This window comes from Ixodes scapularis, unplaced genomic scaffold (genome assembly GCF_016920785.2).
Source record: "Ixodes scapularis isolate PalLabHiFi unplaced genomic scaffold, ASM1692078v2 PGA_scaffold2__306_contigs__length_199485367, whole genome shotgun sequence".
NCBI classification, from domain to species: Eukaryota; Metazoa; Arthropoda; class Arachnida; order Ixodida; family Ixodidae; genus Ixodes; species Ixodes scapularis.
In genome coordinates this window covers 52,092,917-52,119,522 of record NW_024609857.1, presented here as the reverse complement: position 1 = coordinate 52,119,522, position 26,606 = coordinate 52,092,917, and the positions used below count along the sequence as shown (strand labels likewise).

Below are 26,606 nucleotides of genomic sequence, written 5' to 3'. Positions count from 1 at the left end.
ATGCTGGGCAGCGCCGCCACGCTCGTAGGGACCGGGCCCGCGCCACCCACCGGAGGAGGAGGCATCGTGGTCGTTGACGCGGCGGGGGCTAGAAGACCCGGCGCTGGGGGCGTTGGACCTTCAGGGACGATGCGGGGAGGCGACAGGGACCCCAACGTGCTCAGCGAGTATCTACAGGTGAGTGCTCGTGGGAGGGGCCTCAGTAAACCCGTCTGATTTCAATCAATCAATACTTGTATTACAGTAAATGCACGTTACAAGTTAATGGAAGTCCATCTGGGTCTGTGGTCAATTTTGGTAGTTTGGGTTTAGTGTAGGTTAACGTTGACGGGTATGGTTTTTGCAAAGTAAGGGTGAGCTACTGGACTATCTTCCGTTGTTTCAGCTAGATGGGTTTTGTTACGAACCTCAAACTTTTTTTGCGGTTCAGACATGTGAAATATTCGCCAATGAACGGAACGCTGCGCATAAAGAACAATACAGCGCAAAAGAGAAGGATAAAAGAGGAACATACACGACAGGACAAATGCTGGCTCGCAATTATTAGAATGTTACATTTAGAAAAAAAAAAAGGAACAAAGCACGCAACGCACAGATTCACACGCATGTTCCATCCATGACAGCTAGATATATAGATCGATAGGAAAAACAAGTAATTACGAACGAGCGAGCGCTTGTCCTTTCGTAGGTTCCTCTTTTGCCCAAGTCTTTTACGCTTCTTTGGGTCACTATGTATAACGACTATCAAGTAGCTCAGTTTTGAACTTTATTGAAGGAACGCTAGACTAAGAGCTTTTTTGGTGGCTACTCCGAGACTTGAAAAACGGAATCCTACTTTAAAAGGTTTGAAGATGTATTCTCGAAAGTAATTCGGTGGTGACATTTTTGAAAAGACAACTGATAGTTATTGTGTATACATGTTTAATGGGTCAAGATCTTCGTTTTCAAAGTACGATTGAGGGTTTCAAGTCTTGCGATTACTCATTCAAAATGTTTCTGTTATGCGTTTGTAACTGTTGCATTTAATTGAAAAATTCATCTATTAAACACTCAGCTATTATTGCATTGATGCAGTTTCGTTACATTACCTTGTAATACATGCACAGGAAACACTATTATTTTGTTCTCTCTCTGTAGTTAAGGTGTCTCCTTGCGACAAGTATACATTTAGATTCCGAAGATATTGAACTAATAATCCTTATTAACAAAGTAATGTAATATATAATTTTAATAAATATTCCCCCAAAGCCATTACAGGTTGTTTTAATTAGATCACGCATTTCTAGGTCATCTTTATCAGCGATATTCGCAGAAGATTTTGGGAAGACTAAAATTGCCAAGTTTGCTTCTGAATGCTAAAAATATTTTGCTACCTCTGATACACCTTCATTGATGCCTCAAAACAATATTGCCTTAACTAATCTCGATCAAATTTCCTTTAACATTACAAAGGGCAGGAAACGTTGATCTGTTCCTTTGCATGCTAATAAATTCTTTCCAAAATTAACCACTTCTAGGTGTTTTATAAGGAACACGTGAAAGTAAATATGCTATTTAGTGCTCCTACGTACGGAAGCAAAAGACCTCATTCTTGAACTTTTCGAAGTGATACTACTCACAGTTTAGGTCCTCCGAAGGTCAAAATTGTTCAGAAATCTTATTTTCGTGTTTTTTCTTTATAAAAACACGCTTTTACAAGCCAATGATTAGATTATAGGCTCGTCGTCTTCGCCGTACGTAATTTATGCCCGGCAAAAAAAACAATGAATTTTTTGTTGGTTGTAATTAGTTAATAATAATAATCATAATAATGCTTTATTCTGCACGAAAAAATACAGATGCAGGAGGCCTGCAGAAAAATCTGTGAAATAAACTGCTTGACAAAGCCGAAGGCCCCCATACTGGCGGCGTCGGGGCAAAGATAAGATAATAAACTGTAGAAATAAAAGTGGAAACATAGTGAAGAATCTTTTTACACAAAAATATAAAAATACAGAAAATATAATAAACCATACATATTAGGAATACAAATAAAAATGGACACACAATGATGAATCTTTTTACACAAAAATATAAAAATACAGAAAATATAATAAACGATACATATTAGGAATACAAATAAAAATGGACACACAATGATGAATCTGTTTACACACAAAATGTAATAAACTGTACACCATAGAAATACAATTATCATATAGTGACAAGTCGTTTGATTCACACACACAAAAAAAAGATCAACAAAAAATTAAACAATAGAAGTTCTTGGAAACAAATTATAACCCCCCCTCTCTTTTTTTTTTTTTTTGCAGTATAAGAGTTTGAAGCATTCTGAAAAAAGTTACGCAGTTCTTTAAAATAAATATCTTCTGGCTGAATATTTTTATCATGTAATTTATTTAATAATCTTGGTAATTTTATTTGTATCATTTCTAAGCCGTATCTTTTTCTACAAGTGTCTATTTTCCAAGGCTCATTTTTTCGTGTGTTGTGTACATGTGGTTTTAGTTTTGCCAAGTTTCTTAAAATGCAAATGTTATTTCTTGCTTCTTGTTTACATTGCTTACAGAGGCGGAAATCATACATTTTTGTTATAGGCATTACATTTTATTTTGTAAATTGCGATTTTTGTGTGATAATGATTGGGCACCTTTTATACCATTTTCATAAACCTTTTTTCATCATCATCATCATCATCATCATTTATTATCCTTGAAGGCCCTTACGGGCATTACACAAGGGAGTGGTACATTTGTTATTATTTTCCTTAATCGAACACTTCCGCACACAATTTTAACACAGTAGAAGAGGGAACTAGTCGGATAATGAAGAGATAAAAGTGGTTACAGAGGCGGCAAATTTATGTGTGTCAGTTATGGTAACAATGTCATTTGGTAGTATGTTCCAATCGTTTATTGCCAAAGGTAAAGTTGAATTACTGTATGAAGTAGTTGACGAAAAAATGGGCCGCAACTTGCAGGAGTGGTCAAAGCGGGGGAAAATCTGCCACGGGGGTAAAAGCAGAGATTCACGAAGAGGCATGTTATAGTGAAAGATTCGGTGAAGGAGAGAGAGACGGGACACTCGGCGCCTCAATGAAAGCGTGTGAAGGTTAGCTGCTTCGCGCAATCCAGATATGCTCGTGAATGGTGAGTAATCAGAAAAAATAAAACGAAGAGCCCTATTTTGGATGGATTCAAGTTTGTTAGATAGGTAAGATTGCCAAGGGCACCACACAGAATATATAATATGTATTTTCAGCAGATTTTCTTGTGTGGACGAAGCTCAGACTAAATGACAGTAGTTGAGTCTTGAAGAAAATAGTGAACTATATATTAGGATCATTTCATAATGTTACGTGGGAGTATATACCTATTCCGATAAGTCACGCCAAGGATCTGCGACAGTTTAGTCATCACTGAATTTATATGATTATCCCAAGACAATGTTTCCTAAAATATGACGCCTAATGTCACATAATTAGTTGTACAAGCAACTAATTATGACGGAAAATTACTATCACCCCACTGTCGGCGTAACATTAATAAACTGCAGCTTGAACCTGGCATCGCGTAGAGAACTTTCTCGTTTGTGTTTATTTCACAAAATCTATCATAGTACTCATTTTATTCACAAGCTATTAAGCCCTCCCTTCTACATAGAATCATCGCGTCTTGATCAACAACACAAGATAGGCATACCATCGTGTAAAACTACAACTTTAAAAATTCATTTATACCCTGAAATACGCTCTCTTGGATCCACCTTCCGGCGTCGGTGGTAACTTTATTTGAAAGCGTCGCTTTTAAATCTGCCTTGACTATGCTAATATTGTAGAAACTTATTAACATAAATGTGTTTGCATTCTTAGGTTTTGTTGTTTAGTTTCTTTTATCTATACCTGTAACGGCCACTTCCCTCTGCAACTCCCCCGTGACCTAATTTGAGGGTATTTGAAATTTATTTATTTATTTATTTAAAACAAGAAACGCGCATCCTTCGTTTTGGAATTCTACACTCAACAAACTTACAAAAAATACGATTTAGCCTTAAAATACAGACAAACAGCAATGCGTCAGTGTGGTGATCATTTTTCTTAATTTCATTTGTTTTGCTGACTTAGACGAAAGGGAACTATTTATTTTAAAATACTATCAGTTCCTTATATTTTAGGGGAGGGCATATATTTTTTCTGGGAATATACAGAATAGGAAAACAACATAGATATGGAGCCAGAATAATACAAAAATGCGAATCATTATTACAAAAAATGCCAAGCGGTTTTCTCTTCAAAATATGGTAAAACTTCTTGTTTGTTATTATTGCTGTTGTTGTTGGTCTTTTTACGTTATTTCCCTGTTTTGTGTGTTTATTTGTATTTTATGCTATGCATGCACAAGCGCTTGAAAACAAAAACAACTCAACACAAAATAGCGTGCACTCGAGGTACGACTCTTCGTCGCAATCCGCCCTCCCGCACAAATAGCCGTTTTTGTTTTTTGATTTACGTCTGGTGACTCTCCGTGTTTTCACAAAGCAAAGACAACAAAAAGACGTCAAGCGCCTTTGTTCGCCCTCCTTCCGTCTGCTCGTTCTCTGATTTCAAGAGTCGATCTAAATCGACAAATCGACCAGGTCGTTCGGCGTCAAGGATGCCCGTACCAAAAGCGGCATGCCCCAGTTTTGTTCTGGACAAAAGCATACCCGCGAAAGGGGAGGCCGTGGGTGCACGGCGTCCCCTTTTTCCTTTCCCGCAAAAGCAAAAAAAAAAAAGCAGGGACAGCAATTTTGCTTTGCCAGCGTTTCTATTGTCCTCGATCGGCCTCGGAGAGATGTTTGCTGTTAACTTCGACACAATTCCTTTCTTTTATCTGCTGCTAGGTTATGCTTTCCTGGATAGTTCGATTTTTCGTTTGATTTTGTTTTCCTTGTCGAGAACAAAGATCGCAGTCGCTGGTAAGCGCTACGATAGCAGTAAACTTCAGAACATCGTCAGTCCTGAACGGGTACGGCGTACACGCAAGAACATTCACCGTGGTTCGAGGCATAAAACATTTAAACAAAGTGTGTTCCAGTCGGAGATACCTAGATGTCTCGCTTGATTACCGCTTGAAGTTTAAACTATGCAGCAGGTATTGATATCGTTAACTTAACTTTTGTTACATTTTATGTATCTGCGCATCGTAGCAGCTATCTTTTAATCAACGCATCGAAGTTTTTATGATGATCTAAAGCTAGAGAGTTAAATTAGTTATTTGCAATGCGCAACGCTCTTTATGACTTGTGAAGTGCCATTTGTACCTTTTTATCACTGAACGTGAATGAGTCAAAGCTCGAATTTTCTTATTTCTTCTGAAGTGGCGGTTTCTTACGTTTGGCAACAGTGCCAGTGCCATTACTGCTAAGTTTTTCTTGGCCCCTTTGTAGAATGGATCTGTCAGTAACCACGTTAGTGTGGGGATCTTTTTAAAGCTACAAACAAGGTATCTTCCGGACGGTTATGGTGGTTTTCGGAAGTACACACTTGTTGCAAAAATTATTTATGTGCCAAAATTAGTTACGTAATATTTTCGCAACGCTTAGTCACACCTCTCTATGATTAACTTTCATAAAGGATTCTTTTTCTTTTTTTGCGCGACAGAGTTAAATATTTTCGTTTCGTTTGATTTTTCTTTTCTTTTTAACTGACCCATCGATTTAACGTTCGGGTTTTATGAATGGCGGCTTGTCAACCGTCGAAGTTTTAGAAACTTCAATATACGTGTTTAAATAATGTAGGCTCCAAAAACAACTTTCAAAATAAGTTTTACTGTTCTTTTCGTTAAAGTGAAACAAAATGTTTTATGAACCCTGTAAGTAATGTTCGATTCTAAGATTTCCACTCTATCTCGCAGACTTTGATATTTGATTTGCAGTGAAGCTTAAAGCCAAATGTAAACATTATTTTTGAAATAAGATTGTAGCGTTGTCTTTTTTATGGTCATTGCGATTACAAGGAAAACTAGTCTAGGTATATACTAAATGTAGCGTGAAATGTCCAGGCACCAATACGAGCGTGCCGGAGGTAACCCTTTTTTCACGCTTGGCTAACTAGGTATTATACTCATTTTATGTCGTGCCTGCCATTGAAGCCAACGCTCAATGTCTAGTTTCTGAGGCTTACAAATAAATATTTACCAGAAGCGTCTGTAATAAAGTATCCCTTAATATCCTGCATTGTGATATATCGACACTCAATGTGGTTTCTTTGTTCATTGCATTCATCTCAAGTTTGTTATCTACAATTGTTACTCAAAGGATGATGAACCGACTGGCGGATGATGCAGAGCCTGAATATCGAACGAGTCGGAAGATCCAGCGAGTCAAAAGACCCACAGTGGATATTCAGGCACGTTAAATGTCCAGACACGTTGGATTTTCAAGCCTGGTTGGATCTTTCGTCTTGTTGGACACTCCGACTCGATGGACACTAATTCTCAATCGGACATTCTGCCTCGATGGACGTTCAGTCACGATGGATGTTCCGGCCTGGCTAAATCTTCCGCCTCGTTGAATATTCAGATTCGTTAAACATTCAGTCTCAAGTGGATATTCTTTCTCAGTGAATATTCCATCTAGCCTGCCACGTGGCCAAGCGGATATCGTATGCGGAGAGGCACACTATCTTATTTCTCTGGTTACCTGATTTGAGCAATGCGTTTCGCAATGTTTAAGTATTCGAGCTGATAGGTCTTCAAATTTGTCAACGAGAATGTAGGTCGCTCAGGCGGATTGTAGCAAGCTGGTCAAATTTCTCTAAATTTGCGAAACATCTAGAACTGCTGAGAAAAAAAAGACGTACAACTTGGCGGAGCCTCAAGTGCACGAATACCCAATATTTATTTTAGAACGATGTTTGATGTAGGTTATCGTTTTATTAATAAATCTTAAGACAAAAAGAAAGAGGCTTCAAGGATAAAACTTAACCTGCACAACGATGAGTGATTTGTGCACACCAGACCAACTGTTTACACAAAAATACTATGAAGACGATGCTTCATAGAGTAATATAGGTTCTCCTTTCGGCATGCGGCACCTCTCCCCACCTCTTCGAAAGAGGACAACATAGTCAGCGAAAAACATGAACTATTTATTCACTTTATCCGTCGTCACTAAACGACTACGGAAAGAACTGTTACGTAGCCCCTCGGAGCACATTAATGTTCGTAATTATGTCCACGTAATTACGGACGTCCTGGTAGATGACAGCATGGTCGCTGGTGAATGCGGCAAACGCATCCATTGAGTGGAGCCTCTCGTTTCTTGCTGAGACGGAGTTTGATGTTGGTCTTGCCGCAGCAAATGGGTCCAGCAAAACAGACTGGATTTGATTTTGTGGGGCGTGCTGCGCTCCCTGAAGGAATTCAGGTTCGTTCACGTATTTGCTTTAGAAATTTGGCAGTCTTTTGCTTGGATTTTTGTTTAATAAAGGCTCCAATGAACAGTTTAATTTTTTTTAAAAGTAACTACTGGTAAAGTACTGTGACAGCAGAAAGTTGGAAAATTAGTCGGGAATAATTCATTTGGTTTCATAAATTGTATATTTGCGCTTTCGGAAGACGCTTACAAGCAAAGCAGAGTTGATTTCATCGCGTAGAGCTGTCTGATTTTTTTTTGTTGAAAGCTTAGTTTGTTTTAAATGAGAAACACTGTATATTTTTGCCCAAGACAGCCGTTCTCTTTGAGAAGCCAAGACACCGGGGACATTTATTCTAAATCCGTCACAGAATTACGAAGATCTCCCAGGTACGCTTTATTTCAGGGATGCTTTTCCTCACCACTGGTTTGTTAACAAGAAAGCAAAGTCGCCTCAGAAACATATCTACTCAACTACGAATTGCAAACTTATTTTTACCAAACTGTTACTTTAGGCTCTAGCTTGTCACGCTGTACAGCACATTAATATTCTATGTCTCTACGGTTGCCATATTACGTATCCAGTCTCACCGGACCTTCTGACGTGGTTGGATCTTCCGTCTCGTTGGGTATTCAGGCCTGGTTGGATCTTCTGTCTCGTTGGATATTAAGACTCGTGGGACATTCCGTCTCAATTGGACATTTCATCTCGATGGATATTCCGTCTCGCCTGTCACGTGACCAATTGGATCTTTCGACTCGTTGGATCTTGTCTCGATGGACATTCGGGCCTAAGCGCGACTGGCGCACCCCTGTTTCTTCACATTTCAAAATTTAATTCAGACGCATAATAATTTATTGTGTTTGTTATTCAAGACTGATCGAGAGCTTTAAATCAGTTAATATTCATGTTTAACCTACCAGCTCTTTTTTCATACAAAAATATGGAAAAATAGTAGTCACATTTGCTAGGCAAACGTGGAGCGGGTTTACATTACAGTAAATTAACTTCTTTACCAGATTTTACAAACATAATTTAAATTTGAAAACCGAAGAATCGAAGCCCGAAGAACCGCAAAACTATCAACCCAGTTATCCTCCATTTAGAATGCTACTATTCTAGCACTGCGCTCAATATTGACCGCGTATTCGCAGTAGAATTCACGACCCTGTAATCGTTGTCGTAATGGTTCGTATAAAGCAAATCGCTGACTGCACTGATTTCGGCATTCTGTGGCACAGGAAATTGAATAATCGACGTCCATTTGCCCACGGGCCACCGCGCTCAATCTTCATAAGGGAGACAAAAAGTAAAAAACAAATATTCGTCATTTGGACTCTATCGACTCGGCCTCCATAACAAATTACTTGCCGAAAGGAGCAAGCGCGCTCCTGCGTAGAGAGGGTCCGTCAGGAAACTTTGCCGCCAAGTCGCCTCCGTGAGTATCCGTCGATGTGTGCATTACATACACTTGGAAGTCCTGTTAACACAAGCGCTAAAGAAAACCGCCTAATCCGGGCATGGCCTCCAAAATGTTTGGCGCGCAAAGCTATTCTCCGGCCCTTCCAAACGCTCGGCTGCCCAGCAAAACAAGCGTATATACTAAATTCACAGAATATTCCCAGAGTACCCAATTCCATTCGATCCGCATATCGCAGATCAATCCTGCAGAATCCGGCTCTGATTGGCTGGTTTAAACCGTGGCGGAAGTTATCAGTCGGCCATTTTGTGGATTGGCCCAAAACAACAAAAACGTATGTCGAACGTCTCCGCGTTACCACGGCTACGGCAGGTACGCACGGATAAGAGCTTTAGCCATCGACGCGTTAGAAACCAACGGAAGGGCGTTGATTTTCTGTTGGTTTTTTTTATATATATAATAAGTATCCGCTAATCTGGTTCGCCGAAGAATATTGCCGCCTTGTTTGCTCGTTCCGGTTGTGCTGGTGCTGCACTTCAAACTCTACAACCAAGACACTAAGCCTAACACTCGACTTGATGTGCTTCGAGGCTAGAAATTAAGAGACGAGTGAGGGGCAAGTCACGCACCGCTCGGAACGAAGGAAAGAACTTTGGTACAATCAGACCAGTGTCGATTCAGGTCAGGAACATGAATTGAAGAGCTCACGAGAACGAACGCTACACCGTACGCGCTTCGCTTCCCGTGTATACAGAGAGTATGGTCAATAGGAGGCGCGGGCAGAGCTAGAGCGTGCACCAGACGCAGAAAGTGGGCTTGACATGCTCTCTTGGCCAACCAGAAGCCTAAAATGATCCCCCAGCGGTAGTAGCGAGAAACTGTTTTAATCAAAGGTATATGTTGGTTTACGGTTTTAATAAGCGCGTAAGCGTGAAGTTTAGTAACCCTTCATGGTTGAAAATATGGTGCACGTAATGTTCCGATCATGATCGTGCAGAAAGATGTAAGAAACGAATGCGCCGCTGAACTCTGTTTCGCTCGGACAGATTGTGACCGCTCGGACGGCAGATTCTCAGCGCTTGGCGTACGCATTATGTCGATCGTTCCGCTAGTCGAAATCTTACTTCATGATTTTGGATGACCGTGATTGAAACATCACGTGCACCATGTTTTCAGTCGCCGAGAGTTACTCCGACGCACTTATTAAGTTCGTTTCTCGCGACCACCGCCAGGGTATTATTTCCGGCTTCTGGTTGGCCACATTCGAATTTGTGAAGACGCCCTGGAACACGCCCAGCCCGCTTTCGGCCAATGGCGCCTCCTCATTTGTCTCCTATAATTCCCAACGAATGACCAAACTCTCTGCATAAACGGCTCTGCGAACAGGGAAGCGCCATGTTGGGGATCGCGACCGCTGAGCTCCGATTCCGTTCTGGAACGAAGCTTGGGAGTTTCGGTACTCTGGGAACATTCAAGCCCCGACTGGTGCGCCTTGTGGGCAAGCACGTGAAGCGTGCACGTGGGCGTTGTTTTGGCAAGCTTGCAATCGCACATGCATGCTAATACGTGCAGAGACATGGCGTCGGCCAATCACTCCGCTTGCAATCGTCTGTCTCCAAAGCTCCGCAAGGTGGGGCGAGTTCTCGGAGCAACATAGACTGCCTTCATACACACGCGCGCTTTTGCTTGAGTGGTGACATCTCGGCCATTTTTCCGCACAATCGTTCTTTCTATGCATTTTGAAGTGCGCGCAATCCGGTGTCACTCAGCACGAGCGCGTAGCTTTGGCTAATGCATAGACGCCATTTTACCGCCCAAGTCATGCACCGAGTGCGCGAGAGCGTCACGCGCTGGCACATTCAGTGCAACAATGGATGTCTTCACCCTGAGACAGACAGACATGCAGGCACCCTAGAGCCACACCTAAAGCCCCTATATCCTGTTAAAAGTGGCGCAATAGACCGATCTCATTAAGCGCTCCACGCGTTCGTGACGCCGCCATCGCTGTAGTTCGTAGGAGGCAGACGCCAGTTCACGAGACAGCTCATGCCGCCTCGTGCTCTGCTCGCGCAGACCTCCAGCAGGGTTGTCGCGCGTGCAGAAAGACTACAGCTCCCACGATGCATGGCGGCAGCGGTGGCGTACTCAAACTGGCTGGGGAGATCGGTCTATTCATTTTTGTGGAAATGCTCGAGACGCGTGCCGCGCGCCACTTCTGGGAAAAACATAGCGTCTGAAATCTACCTCAGCGCTGCGCTGTGCCTTCTTGATGCTCCCAAGAGCTGCATACTGCACGTGCCTCATGCATCGACGCACTTTGCACTACTTTTAAAACATGAATAAGCTTTAGCCACACCGACATCACAATGTTCAAAATTGTACACGGAGCAAAACGCGACATATATAGTGCGTCATCTAAACTCGAGCTGGCGCGACCTTTTCCACAGGGGCACCGCCACCTTGCGTGTCGTCACTTCCAGTATGGGCGAAAACATTCCTTTGCCGTCGCCAAGCCAATAGAATACATTTAGGATATAAGCGTATCGGTCATTCATTATCGCTTTGACTCCCCTCTAATTTTTTTTTTCTTTTTTTACTATTTGCAGGATGAAAATTTGTATTATGTTTGCCAGAGGCTGCATTCACGCGCGGGAACGTAGCCAAGTCGAGGGGAGATAAAGCTCCATCCACGCAAAAGATCAAGTGACTTATAATATAAAAAATACAATTAGTTTTATGTACATATTATGCCTTTTATAAGTAAATAAAGGATGTAACAATAAAGAGGTTATATTTTTTATTCTAAAGTTAATATGTCACCTGACCTTACAAATATTTAGAAAATTTATTATTTCTTTACTGTTTTCTAACACTAATAGCAAGTATTGTGAGTCATAAAAAATAGTATCAATAGATACCCTTATAGTTATGTTGTCCAAGAGTCACACACGCGTGTGGGCGGCGTACGTGCCACGCGTGGGCGTGCACACGTGCAGCCGTGTGGTGCGGGCTTGGTTCGCTTGGTGCTAGGGTGACCACCCGTTCCGTGACTCGCAGGACTGACCCGCATCGACGGCTTGTGCCCCGCGTCCCGCAAGATACACCAAAAACGCTGAAAATGTCCCGCTTTTCACGATGTCGTAAAATTTACAATTTATCTCATGGCGCTGCCGAACAATGGGGTGCGTGGAAGCCTGGAGGTCGCTGGTAATTCTGTGAATTGCAATGGTACGCTATATGCCATCCTAGGATCGCGGGAAGCAACCGTCCTTCTTGCAGGAGATCGACGGGCATGTGGCGTTGTGCCCCTCCCCCTAATTTAAAAGTACAGCAAAAAAAATTGCTAGCCAAAATATTATATATAAATTATTCTAATTAATTTGAAATCAACTGTGTGAATGCAAAATGGTTGATGTGAAATATCATTTAATGAAGAGTTAGCGCCTGTCCTGTCATTTTTGGCTCTTTATTCTCCTCGCTCTGTTCGCGCTTTTAATCGCTTAATTCGGTATGAGCCAATCAACCCAAACCCAAGTTTAAAAAAAAAAAAAGCCTAGGGCTCTAAATTTGAGTAAGAGTATGTTGGTAAAAGTATAACGACAGGAAACAATAAGCCGAAAGAAGGTTTACTGTTCCTTCTTCACTTTTGAAGCATTGAGCTCTGTTGCAGTCAATTTGGATGTTTTCAACTTAGGCACATTTAATTTTTTTTTTAAATAGGCATCACTGTGTGTGAAATGTATTTGAACTTAATGGCCGCAATACAGTGTGGAGGTGCAATATGCTTTCAGCCACATTTCGTGGTGTGCGTGGCAATACATTTCCTCTAACGCAGTGGTTCTCAACCATTGATTTTTTGCGGACCGCTTTTGGATCGGTGGAGATGATATACACGACCCCAGTCGAGTGGTGAGAGGAAGAAAAAAATTGTAGGTTAATCATGATAGTGATTTAATAACTGGATGTAACTAAGGGTTAGTGTGAAGTAGACTCGCTTTATTGACATATACACGAAAAAAACTGACCGGAAAATTGGAACGTTTCCTCTCAGTCTGAGAAAATACAACTTTCATTGCCGAACTTCACTGACGAGGCTGGGTTTCGCGGACCCCTAAAAAACCTTCGCAGAGCCCGAAGGGTCCGCGGACCCCCATTTGAGAACCACTGCTCTAGTGTATCCTCCTCAGATGCCGCAGTTGTCGCTAGGGTACGGGTCTTTTACATCTGGGTGGTGACGTGAGAATATTTCGCGTCTGGACGCTTTATTAATTATTTTTCTTTTTCTTTTCACTTTGTAAGGCGCGAAACGGCGTCTCATGGCTCACGCTCTCAGCCTCTTAGCTTTTAACTGTGTACCTGTGTCAACGTTACCAGAACAACTCAGTTGGGAAACTCCCATACCAGCCTGCTTTGAAAGAGTGGCTCCGATCCGCACTCGACAACCGAACTAAACGCAATCGGAACGTCGCCATTTCTCCCGCAGCGACCACTCTGGGAATGGCACGGCTGCACGCATAGGTTCAGATCGAGTCGCGCAAGCGCCGGGGGCGCCATCTCGCAGCGCCATCTCGCAGTAGCTATATAAACCAACTTTAATGTTTGTTTTTACTCGCCGCTAAAAGACGCCGCTGCAATCATATTTAGTTCGGTCTCGGTGGACGCGAGCGGCCCGGGTTTCAAAGGTGAGTTTCCCAACTGGGTGTTTTAGTAATGTTAATCTGTGTTTAGACATTGAACAAACTCTATTTTCCTCGTGACTGCGTTCCGCACTAGAGCAGGCATGCTTCTACAGTATGCTCGTTCGATTTACCTTCACCTCCTGCACTGGTGAAAAGAAGTGTAGGGTGGTGTACTTCCGGGCGTATCTCCATACATATACCGGAAGTAGACTGCCTACACATTTCTGCACCGGTGCAGAAGGCGCCGATAAATCGAACTGGCCTACTTGACATTTTGAGACGCTCAACTTGGTACTACCCAAAACAAGTCTTAAATAACAAGTCCCCTTTCGCTGCTGGATAACGCAGGAGGCCTATTCCTCATATTTCCTAGTTTTAGAAGAGCGACCCTAGGATTTCAAACAACCCCTTTTTCTGAAGAGGAGAAGCAACGAGTATACTTTGCGTAAACGAGCGCATTTTCACTGCCCACCCAGCAAACAATTACTACTCCCTGCGTGCCAGCAGGCCCAAGCTACCCAAACAAACAAATAGGCCCGATCAAAAAAAAAAAAAATAAGAGCGGCTTGCGACTATTTTTGCTGCACGGTGGCGCAACGCGCGTGGCCACCTTAGGGTGCCTACATGTTCGTCTGTCTCAGGGTGAAGACATTCATTGTTGCTCTGAATGTGCCAGCGCGTGACGCTCTCGCGCACTTGGTGCGTGACTTGGGCGGTAAAATGGCGTCTATACATTAGCCAAAGCTACGCGCTCGAGCTGAGTGACACCAGACTGCTCGCGCTTCAAAATGCATGAAAAAAGAATTGGGCGGAAAAATGGCTGAGATGTCACCACTCAAGCAAAAGCGCACGTGTGTATGAAGGCACTCTAGGCCACCTATTTTTTCCAGTCTCTCCCGGCGAACAGACTTATTCCAAAACTCGAAGTGCCTCATCGCGGTGTAATGCCACGTCATTCATTGTGGCGATCAGTGGGAAGGAAAATTCATAAGCTTTCGGCTCCTGGCCCACAGGTTACCAGAATGGAACGCGAGCGGTGATGGATTTATGGAAGTAGCCTAATGAAGGCGTGAGGAGAGCCCTCCGCGCCAAAAATTTCGGAGGCCATGGTCCGGGATTCGATCAGTGCCCCAGCTCAAGATAACTTTTCCGATAGATACAAAGTGGCTTAGATTCATCTGTCTCACGGGGTATTGACTCTGAAGGGAATAGCACTATTTTATTTATTTCAGTACGCCCACAACCCATTTCCAGTACCCCCCCCCCCCCCCTCCCTTTCCCGGCTGCATTCATGTAGCCACGTTTTTGTTTTGATCAGGCTATGCTCTGCTGCTTTCCTAATAGCGACGACCAAACCAGTCGGGGTGTCTCCTTTTAATATGGCTGTTTTAGTGCAGCTTTAACGGTGACCCATGTCGGCTCCTCGCTACGGCTGGGTGAATATAACACCTTTGCGACCATTACTCCAGTAGCAAGCAAGTAGGAGGCATAAATACTTAATAAGCACGATCATTCGACCCAAGTTAACGATCGCAGCTTGACAAGAAATAAATATTTGCAATATATATATATATATATATATATATATATATATATATATATATATATATATATATATATATATATATATATATATATATATATATATATCAAAAAAGGAATCGATCGCCGAGTGTTTTAGCACGGGGAGCGAAAGTTTGTGCTGCAGAGCCAAGTGATCCTGATTTCAAACGCCGCTCCTGCCCGTTTCGATCTGGATGAGCCTGGTACCAGTCTGCGCTAGTGTATCATTACTGCGTGGTGCACGTTAAAGATACTTCATTGGATAAATTGTTCCTCCTGTGCAAACAATCATAAAATAGATTTTTATACGGCAAAATGCAAACTCACGGTTTGATTGTCCCAACAGCTGTTGTATTTGTATGTAAAAATCGACTCAGTATTCATGGCAGGCTTTAAAGGATCTGTCGTAACACCACTGTTTGCCGCTATTCATGCACCGCTAGAATTAAATAATTGTTAATTTCCCCCATTACCTGCGGCGTATGTCCGATAAGAAGGTTGTTCCAACTGCTGGTAAAAGTTTCCCGTTTCTCAAATCACGAGTTCCCACAACTGGTATCTACGACGTCGCCAACCGAAACGCAACAAGATCTGATCATAGAGTGGTTCCTAAACATGTCGCATAGAATATCCGTCCTCCAGCTCGCACTCGTTGTGCTCTGTCGTGCACTGGCTGCGCGTGCACACTCAAGGCTCGCAAGACAGCGAAATTTTACCGGAAGAAGAAAGCTCCCACTGGAGGCGGGACACCCGAAACACCTTGTTCCTTGCCATTCTCCTTGCCATTGTAGGGTGTCCCGTTATCGTACAAATTACGGATTGCGGTCCCTTCATTATAAACTACCCACATTACTCAATAAATATTCTTGAGATAATATTGACATTTACAGTTTAGATCGTAAATCAATGTACCTACTTTTTTGTGTAATATGTATTATGTTAACCTTTTAGTCAACGCGTTTTTTGCATATTTATTACCCTGATTGTTTTTCCTGAATATCTGACACCATCTGCCAAGCCCTCAGGGCCCGGACCTCGTCAAGCCAACAAAGATTGGCTTTTCTGTCCGTGGCACCGGCATCTGTACTTGCAGATGCAAATAAATGATTTGATTTGATTTGATTCTCATCTTGGCAGTAACTATATATGCGTGGTGCACGTTAAAGACCCCAGGCTAGCGGTTGTACTGCACTGGCTAAATTTCTTATCTACAGCTGAGACACCAGATGCCGACTGAGGCAGACTAACTTCCGGCTGTATAAACATGCACACAATGATTTGCACTATTGCTTTGAGTTATTCGCAATTTTTACAAGACCTTGCGGGCCCTCTATGGCGTCTATCAGAGTTGTGGCCATCTTGGAGATCAACGAGGGACAGCAATCTACGATTACCCCCACCCGAGTTCTCACTATACTCCGTTCACCTTTAAGGTATTCACACGAGGGAATTTTCCCCGGCACGCGCGTACCGCGACGAAAACGTCAGGCTTTGAGATGTGCAAAAGCCTCGCGTTTTCGTCTCGTGATGCGCGCGTGCCGGGGAGAAATCCCCGGGATTTCTCCCTCGTCTGAACACCCCTTAAGCTGAGACTACAGCCAAAGTTAGAGGCGCGAGCTAGCCCGCGCTCCTGGCTTTGAGGTGTGCATTTCTAGCGCGAGTCATCCTCCTCCAGAAGAAGGCTTCAAAGCGCTGACGTGGAGCTCTCGTGCTTATGGCATTGGTTGCAGTCTCAGCAACGGAGATATAGAGCGACAAACACAAACAACTCACACTGACAAGCCTCAAGCACGTGAACATGCACGCGAATATACTTTTGACAGGCTTGCAGGCTTTAGCTGCTCGTAAAATAAGCACGGGTGATTGCAAGCCTGCCAAAGATACCTTCGCGTGGACGCTGCACGGACTTGAGGCTTGTCGGTGTCGGTTGTTTCTGTTTGTCGCTCTAGTGGGACTCGGGCATCAAGCCGGGATTACACTGCTCATATTTCGTACAAAGGAGGGTCTGTAAACACGAGTCACCGCAATATCCGTGGTTCAAATGCCTTGTGACGAGTTCCTTCTTGAACTGGTTGTCATGGACACTCTGGGGTGACTTGCTTTCGAATCTGATAGCAGAACGTCTTTTTTATGGTGTATAAGCAGTGTGAAACCGGCTTAATGGTTTTGGTAGCGAAGCACTGCCATATATGTCAAATATGAGTTGTATACTAAACCTTCACCATTTATAGACTCCCGCATGGGAGGCGAAACGTTTAATTAAACTGCAATTCTCGTTATGTCAAGCCATTTTCGTTCTTGCTTTTATCAAAAGACAGTCTGCATACAAATTCGAACGTGAGTCACCGCAAAATCCGTGCTTCGAATGCCGCATGGCAATGAATACAAGGAGGAAACTTGGCACGCCGCATTCGAACCACGGATATTGCGGTGAGTCATGTTTGCAGACTGGCTTTTGTATGATGAACGAGCAGTGTGACCCCGGCTTAAAGCTTAACCATTTATTTTCGAATCAAGGAATATACCAACAAAACCTTTATTGTGAACTTAATAATCCCCAAAAATGAGCGCGATCAGCACAGCTCGGTGAATGATCTCTCAGCACCTCATCTCAGAGTACTGTGCAGCGATGCTGGAGGCACAGGTACAAAGTCTGTGCGCTAGAAAATGATCTCATTTGCGCGAGGGCACAGACAAAACAATGTCTACAAAACAGCAACGTATTCGCGTTGATGACTGAAATTCCGCGCGGCACTTCTGAGATGAATTTTAGTGTGTCGTGTATTAAAATAAAAGTTTTGCACGCTGGAATTTTGGTATCGTATGTGAAAATTGCTGGCGTATAAAAAATATAGTTAAAAACTATAATCTCGGTTAAAAACAAAATAAGACGCTAAAATGTAGATGAACAATATGCCAATATTTATGTCAGAGAGGCGTGCCCATCCGCGAGTTCTAATTTCAAACCGTAGAAAAAAAAAGAAAAAAAGGCGTGTTTGCTCGTCGTCTTCATCGCTGCCCACACCATTCCAGCCGATTGAAATTGCAGGGCGACGGTGCGGGGCCAATTTCTAAACACGGAAATTTCGATGGCACTCTGCAACGCTTCAATGCCCTTTTCATCCGCAACGCTCACTCGTGTTCTATTAAGCGGACCTGAAATGCCACGGATGAGCACGGTGTTACACAAGTCGGGTAACTCTCGACGTGGTCGGTCCCTGTGCTTACCTCTACCGTCCGAATCGATCGCCGGTGTATTTTCACACGGGCCCTTACAGTTTTCTGACCCGTAACTGCCGGGTCGGTGTCATCTAGGTATTTTTTGTTGTTGTTGTTTCCTCGCGAAACTAAGTAAAGCCAAAAAAACCGCTATTGACCTACTTTTTTTTTTGTCTTCTACGTACATGGAAACAGAAAGCCAGATTTATTTTACCGCGAGTGCACGTACTATATTTTTCCCAACAAGAGGCGAGTAGAAAGCAGGTTCGTGAAAACCCTGGGGATCTTATTGTGCGGTGCGGGTTGTCGTTGGGCGTTTTCGACATTGGGGAGGTGACTTTGTGATGGTTTGAAGGTTGCTAAAGGTCGGCAGTCATTTCAGAAACCCCTTGGTGGGCCACTTCATTAATCGCGTTCTGCGCTTTGCCGTTTTTTGCCTGCTGTGAGCATGCGCAGCTGCATTTCCTTTTTGCAAAATAGTGGATGCCGCGCGTGCGTCCACAACCCGGGGACTCCAAAATTCGGTGTCTGGTTGATAAGTGCTAAAAAAAGTGTACACAATCAGTCTGGCCAGTACGGTTTTCATACGTGACTGAAAAAAAAAAAAAAGTTTGTGCGGTTAAGTTATAGAAACAATAGACCCCATAAAAAAAAAAAATTCAAGATTCATTTGATTATTTGGGTACCTTTATCATTCAACTAAAGTCCCGGCTTCCTGGTGTGCTCACCGCAATAAACCTTCGCCAGGTTGGATATCTAGAGTCTGTATAATCCGAGTGCTCCAACGCCAGAATCCGTAGGTCGGCGCGCAGGCTTGAAACAACCAAGATGGCTACGGTATATGTTTAAAAGAAAGACCATGTTTAGGGGTATGCTTACATACCAGGTTTGCCTTATACGGCATCCCAAATTAACTAAAAATTTTGTTTTTGGGTTACGTGCATGTGAATCTGGACGCAGAAATCCTCGCGTATGAACTCAGACCAAGTCGTTATTATCACCAGTACTTTTTTTTTTACTTTTGAGGGACCATCCGTTTCTCAAAAAAAACTATATGGAAACATAAAAATATCATAACACAATTGTAACTCCATAATAAATTCAGTTTGAGCTAGGAATGTGGGTTAGAAAGGAAAAGGGTAGTGGATGACGCAGATTCATCTGCGGGATTTAAGAACGTGGTCAGGTAGAGTGTTCCAGCACTCTATACCCAGTCGTAATGAAAACCCTTGATAAGAGACGATTCGCAATGAAATTGTACGTAACCTTCACAAATCTTCAGAAACAAGAGCAAAACCGGTGAAAAAAGTATAGCAACGATACTTTTAGCTTTTTAGGTAAAATCAAAAGTCAAATTTGGGGGTTTTACGTGCCAAACCAACGGCGGGCATCTGGCACGCCCCAGCGGAGGACTGAGGATTAATTTCGACCACCTGGGGATCTTTTGACGTGCAACCGAAAGCTCGGTTACACGGCGTCTTCTCCGCAATAAGCCTCCGTCATATTGCGGGCACCTCGGCCGGGATTCGAACCCGCCACATGGGGATCCGTAGGCCGACGCTCTCGCCTCGGAGCCACCGAGGTGGCTTAGCTTTTTAGGTAGTTGTTGTGGTGAAGATTAATGTTTCCAGTGACACCACAACAGGACGATATTGCGAACGTTTTGTGGTTTGAAAAGATAGAGGCTGCAGCTGTCACTGTCATTGTAAATGTGAGTATGAGCGTGAATTGTCAATTTACGCAAGATCCAGCTCCGCAACAACATCTTGATGCGACAGGAAGCCTGATTGGTAAAAGAGCTGTTAATGCTAAACTATATTGCTTCCACAGAATATGTGGAGCTCATCAAAAATACATTCCTAAAAACGATCCGCACCAAAACGTTTTCAAATGCCTCATACGGTACCGATTTTAAAGCATGCTTCAGAGTGTTAGTTAAAGTTACCGATGTCAGTATCATTCTGCCAAAACACGGTTGTCTAACTCATATTTGATGCTTGTAGCTCACGTCAAAACTTCAAATGAAAGTCTCGTGTATTGTTTCACCTAAATGACGAGGCACTGAAACTGGCAAGAACAAATCCACACAAAGCTCGCAAGGGCGACAAAACCGCCGGGGTATCTGAAGACGCAGTAACCTTTTGGGTGAACATTATAAGAACGTAAAGTGATCAAAATAAAAAAAACAAGGTAAATTTGTGTATACTGTGTCCACACATTGCCATCACGAATCGTGTATAGGTGAAGCGTCAACAGAAATTACTTTTTGAGCCAGGTACGAAGGCCCAGACGAACTGGTTATGCCTTTAAGGTGTATGCGGCCCAAGGCATAAAATGACAAGGTCAAATATGCCCTCCTGGCCTCAAATGGCCCAACAGCTGGAAGACGAAGAAGTGCCGACGTTAGATCACAAATATATACTAGGCGGAAGATGATCGAAACTTCATCAGCGGAAAAACCTCTGCACCCAGTTCCACCTCTGAATATTTCACTGCATCGTGAATAGTGTAGAAACCACATCAAACTGCTTAATCTCGTAATGAAGAAGCTCGTCCGTTTGTGCTTATTTGTTCCGGTGTTACAAATTCATATCCTACGTTTTTTTTTAATATTATGTTTATTAATTACGTTTATAAATTTGGTCGTCGGAATATTATTTTAATTAGATGGTAGTAAAATACAGCCCTATGCCCGAAAGCGTCTTTTGGGGTAAAAATAGACATATTTTACAATATTTCTAATGGTGACCCCTTAGTGACAGAATCGACACACAGTAAGTACATGCTATTGAAGAATTCTCTCAAAAGATCTAGGTTAGCTTTGCCATTTTGAAAAGCGCTTTCTTTATAGCATGGAAGGATATTTGTTTTCATGTATTCGCAAACTCCGACTCCGCTAGCTGTTGTTTTCCTTATTAAAAGTTCCGTTGATGGCTTAGACTCTTGTTGATTGTCATAATGTAAAGTTCTGACCGAAACTTTTGCATCTTATTCAATTTGCTGGTTTTGCATTTCGTGAGAGGGCTACGCTTTTTCTGAGTGTGGTTTATTTAAGTGGAGTGCGGAACGAACAAGGGAAATGAGCTGAGCTAGTTAGTTATTAATTTCAGATCGAACCAGCTGAACATTGGAAGAAAGGATGGTTGTCTTTTTCCCTTTCTTTTCTTCCAATGTTCAGCTCGTTCCAGCCGAAGTGAAGAACGAAGTTCGCATTTTCTGGGAAACGCCCTGTATTTTACGTTTCTGCCGTGAAGTACTGATGTGAAAAACGGGATGTTTAATCTCCGAGCGATCTGTTCGCGTGACAAAAGCTTATTTGGGATGAGGTCGCTATATTGCACAACTCATCTCCACCATTGTTAATCCTATTTCTCATCTCATTCAGTTCATTACGGGCGTGGCTGCTTCCAGGATATCTGGGATGGGTTTTGTTCCTGACCAAGCAGAGGCGAACAGTTATTATCTTGTTCCCAAATGTTCAACTGAACTAATCGTGGATTATTCAAAAGAGTTTATTTTGCGCTTAAAGGAAAGCAAAAGAGATTCTTGAAAAAAACGAGTTAGATGTGAATTCTAAAGTATTTTATCCCGGGAATTTGAATATCACGCTCGTTTTCCCAAAATAAGTAACTAAACGCCAGATAACACGGAAAACCTCCGACCAGAGGTTACGTCATAAAACTGATATCTCGGCCGTAAAGCGCGTGTCGCTTGTGTGGGCAAGCTATTTCCCGCACTGACACCAGTCATGACGTCTTTTCTTTTTTTAGATTTTTGAAAAGAACAAAGTACGCGTGCATAGCTTTGATACGCGCTAGACATTCGCGAGAGCGGAGACTCCAAAAACTTTTTTTATGACGTAACTACAGTGTTCCAGAAGGGGAGTAGAGGCAAATGCGGCGCGCTCTCCGTTAGACATTCGTAGTTTCCCCGACCAGTAGCTCTGGCAAGAGGGGGTGTCGGCTACTCGCTCACGGTCCTATCTCGTGGTATTTTTATTACGACGCACCATCTTATGAGTTTTGCGTTCGTCAGACTTAACGAAAGAGTGTTTCAGATGCTTGGAAGATGCCATGCGGTGACGATGTGTTTCTTGGTGTTCAACACGGCACAGGTGGCAAGTATTAGACACTCTACGGCTATGTAGCTGCAACAAAAATAAACTGCATTTGGGCAAATGCTCAGTCAGCTCAGTCTCCACCCGAATGTAGCTCTAGCGGTTCGGATCAAATGCCAAGTTTCATGACTGGGCAATAAATGAGTTATGAGTAGAGTAGGGAACGTTTTAATGAAAAAATGGTCCATTTCTAGTACCCGCACGCTATTCACCTCCCTGCATTCACAGGTTCTGTTGGCGGCAATCCTCTACTGAAGCATGCACGCCCTGTTATGAAATCGAATCCCTAAGCCTAGCTTTACATTCCGACGTAGATTGTGGGTTCGGTGTTGGGTAGTTAATTATTGAGGCGAGAAAAACACCAAAACCTGCTGATCCACCAAACTTATGTTAGTGTCATGTTCTTTACTGGCGGACTGGCTTGAAAGTTGGAGACGGAAATCTAAGCTATGCCTGGTTTTCTATGCTGCTCACTGTTCATATATCAGGAAGTTGTTGAACGCTTGTGTTCTTAAATTCTTAGTATTCTACTGACATGCAGTCGTAGCTCCACGTGAAAATACTTTCTTCCTTGTTTTGCCATGGCCATAAAAGCAACGGATTTCAGTACATGCTTCAACATAAGTGTACCAGGACAAGAGGAATAATAAAAAATCAAGATTATTTAAATTAGGATTTAATACGTAATTTAGATCATGATTTAAATAACACCTATTTGGTTATAATAATCTAAAGTAAACCTAGTTGGCTAAAATAATTTAGATGAAACACTTTTACCCAAAATTATACTAAACATATTTTCGATTTAACGTTTGTCTAACAGTGTTTGCTTCCCATAGGCATTTATTTTGTATTTGAATCAAATAATGATGAAGCAGAAGGAATTTATATCACACATAAAAAAACACATCAAGTAATAAAAAAGTCACTGATTTCTAGCTTAAGTGATTCAAACCATGTATGTTTGATTTAAATCAAATAAATATGGTTTATACCTAACAAATCTGATTTATTCGATTTTTTTTATAAAAACTAATTTTTTCCGCTCTGACCACGAGTAACGCTTATTTATACTTAGAAATGAATGCTGCTAAAGAACACGTCCAAATAATAAAGGGCAAAAGTTCCTACAATTTCACTTTTAACGGCTCAAGAAAATGGCTCAATTCTACATGAGGATGATAGTGATAAAAAACTTGAAAGTATAAAACAGCGAGGACGAGGACGGGAACAGGACATCTTTCATTTAGCAACAACATAGAATGGCACAACGATAAAACCGCCCCCAAGGTCTCAACGTTCTCAAAGAAGGAAAGGAGATAATTATTATAAAGGAAAGGGAATTCACTATACATATAAAATATTAAAAAGCGCTGGCGTCACGACGAGGTATCACTAATCTAGTTATCTATGATTACTTAGAATTCGACCTTTGTCATTGTCAATAATAATGAAGGTGCAGAAAATTATTGTTTACAGTCACAAAGGTAAATGTACTATAAATATAAAAGTTTAAAAAGCTCTAGCGTAGCGAGCTTTTTAAACTTTTATATTTATATTATCGTCCGCTTTTTTCGCAGCAGCGCCTCCCATTGGCACTGGCTTCGTTTTTGCCACTATTCGACCTTCCTGAGCACTGTTACGTAACACTCTGGGAAGGAGGGGCTTTAGCGGTACTGAAACGTTTTTTTCTGCAACCTCCGTGCACCAAATTAAAAGAATAATTTCGATATGCATGATCACGGAGGCCGAATGAAGACGACCCAAGTTCTTATACTCAAATACAGAACCGCTTCAGTTTACCTTTAAAGTATAGACTTGGATGCATGGTGATATACCAAAACCGATCGCTCGATTATTTTTTGGGCTTCGAAGTACGAGCTGCTGCCCTGAATGTTTCTAATAATTTCTAACGGAGGTTTATTTGCAGTTTACGTGTCTAATTTCCCCGGTCACCCAGTCAGGACCGACCACTTCCTAAAAACACTCGTACAATGCATACTCTAGATGGAAAGGAAAAAAAATTTAAACTTCGTACTAAAGAAAAAAGTTTTTTGAGCACTTGAAATGAACATTGAAACATTTATTCTGTTTCTCAATTTTCGAAACAATGAGTTTGTTTCGAATATATCAATTCGCAGTTTTTACTTTTGAAATATTACGTTAATTTACATTGACGATCGAGAACATTTTTTTGTGTGTAACCACACATTTTTTTTTTTTGAGACACGTGACAACTGTCAGTAAAGGCATTGCCTCTACTCCTACTTTTTTTTTTATTATTTTTCTTTCAACTAACCCCGACCGGAATTTTTTCAACTAACCCCAACCTGAACTGACTACGTTCAAGTTTATGGAGAGAGACATTTAGTCCCAGTTTAGGCCTTCTCTTCGGTTTCTTTAAGCACACTTTCTCATCTTCGTTTGAAGGAAGTGAATAAAAATATACTCAATAAAGTAATTACGTCTGCCCCTGATATATATTTTTTTTTAATTTTAAGCGCAGTGCGCTATCAGCTTTTCACACAAGTTATGCGCCGGGCTCTTTAATACACAGGAAGGCTCAAGCCGTAGTAGCACTGCTGACGCATCATACGAAAGGTACGGTGTTCCCTGCGAAAACGATGACGAAAGAATAAGCGGGCACGCCTTAAGCATATGTTTGAATTAAGCGGGTTTTCGTGATACATGAATATGAACTGTCTGCAGACTGTATTTGAATGGCTAATCTGGCCGTCACACGAGGAACGTCCTAGGCAGTGTCCTCAGACTGTTTCTTTTTTTTTTTTTTTTTATGTGTATTGGGAGTGTGACCGCGTCGAACGCATAGTTCTAAGAAATCTTTTGTTTGTGTATTTGTCCCCCTACTGGACGTTCGTTTGTCTCCGATTTTAAACTAAATGTTATGTCAAAACCAGCTCGCCTGTTTGTTAACCTCGTCTTCTCTATGGCCGGATCACGGCACGACCCCGCAGGTGGAGTTCGACGACGTGTTCGCCGAACCCGAGGGCACCTACTCGATCGACGGCGTCTGGAAGGCGGCCGCCAAGACCTTCACGCAGACCAAGAACGTGTGCTACAAGGCGCTCAGCCTGGTGTGCGCCATTCCGCTGGCCCTGGTGGTGGGCGTGAGCTTCGCCTGCCTCTCCTTCCAGCACATCTGGTGCACGGGGCCGGCCATCCGCCACTGCCGCATCAACTGCCACGTGGTGCGGGAGTACATGCGCGTCATCCTCGAGTCCTGCTGTGCGCCCTGCTTCTCCGAGATGGGGCTCGTGCTCAGCAGGATCAGGGTGCAGCACGTCAACGGCCCAGACCGCCGCACTGAGACTATATAAAGGCTCGTCGCAGAGGCTACGTGCTCGGACCCATCGGCGGCTTCGCGTGCCGTGCGACACGAAAACTTTCTTGAACCCGCGAATCATGCGCTTTGTGGACTATGTTGATTGATATAAGTATATATATGTATAGTCATTCGTTGCAGGAGTTTGAGAACAGTTAACGGGACCAAACGTTGGTATACCATAGCTTTAGAATCAGTATTTTGTACCATAATTAGCAGGAATTTGCTTTGGGTCATTGGCCGCTTGTCTCTTCGTGATTGGTCAATAGTCACGTACTTCGAATCATACCCCTTGTGGACCTTGCCGCTTTATACACTTGAATATCTCTTTGCAAGAGTTCAACACAGGTCATCGGAACCGAGATTTGATATATCATAGCCACAGCGTCGCTGTTTTGTACCGTAACTTGCAGGAACTTTCCTTATATTTGGTCATCGACTTCTATCTTGTGGATGGGTCAATATTCACGTGCTTCTCATTCATAAACATGAAACGCGTCGAAAGTCTACTGTACTACACTAATATTGTGTTCTAGTATACATCAACGGCCATGGGTGTTGACATCTACTGATAACGTTGCATGTGCTTTATACTGTTGACGCGGTAGCTTTATTACCACGAATATTACGTCTGTCGCCGAGAGTGCCACTGGACCATTTCTACTTTTAGAAGGCTCCTATGAATTGAATTATGGTACTGGCGCTTTAGGTTTAAATATAAAGTTATATTAGTCCTTGATCATATTAAAACTTTGTGCTGTTCATAAAGTTATATCAGACATTTAAATTATTTTACACCATTCCCCTCAACTTTTGAGAAAATGTATTTACATCTTATGATGAAGTTTGTTGTAACTACTTAAAAAAAA

General features: G+C 42.5%; 1 protein-coding gene across 1 annotated transcript; it reads left to right on the top strand.

Moving 5' to 3' along the window:
- LOC120844876 (caveolin-3) lies at positions 1–25,732 on the top strand. Its single transcript, XM_040216873.3, has 2 exons — positions 1–177; positions 25,370–25,732. Exons 1-2 carry the CDS (start codon positions 1–3, stop codon positions 25,730–25,732), a joined length of 540 nt encoding a protein of 179 aa, XP_040072807.1.
- The last annotated feature ends 874 nt before the right edge of the window (positions 25,733–26,606 follow it).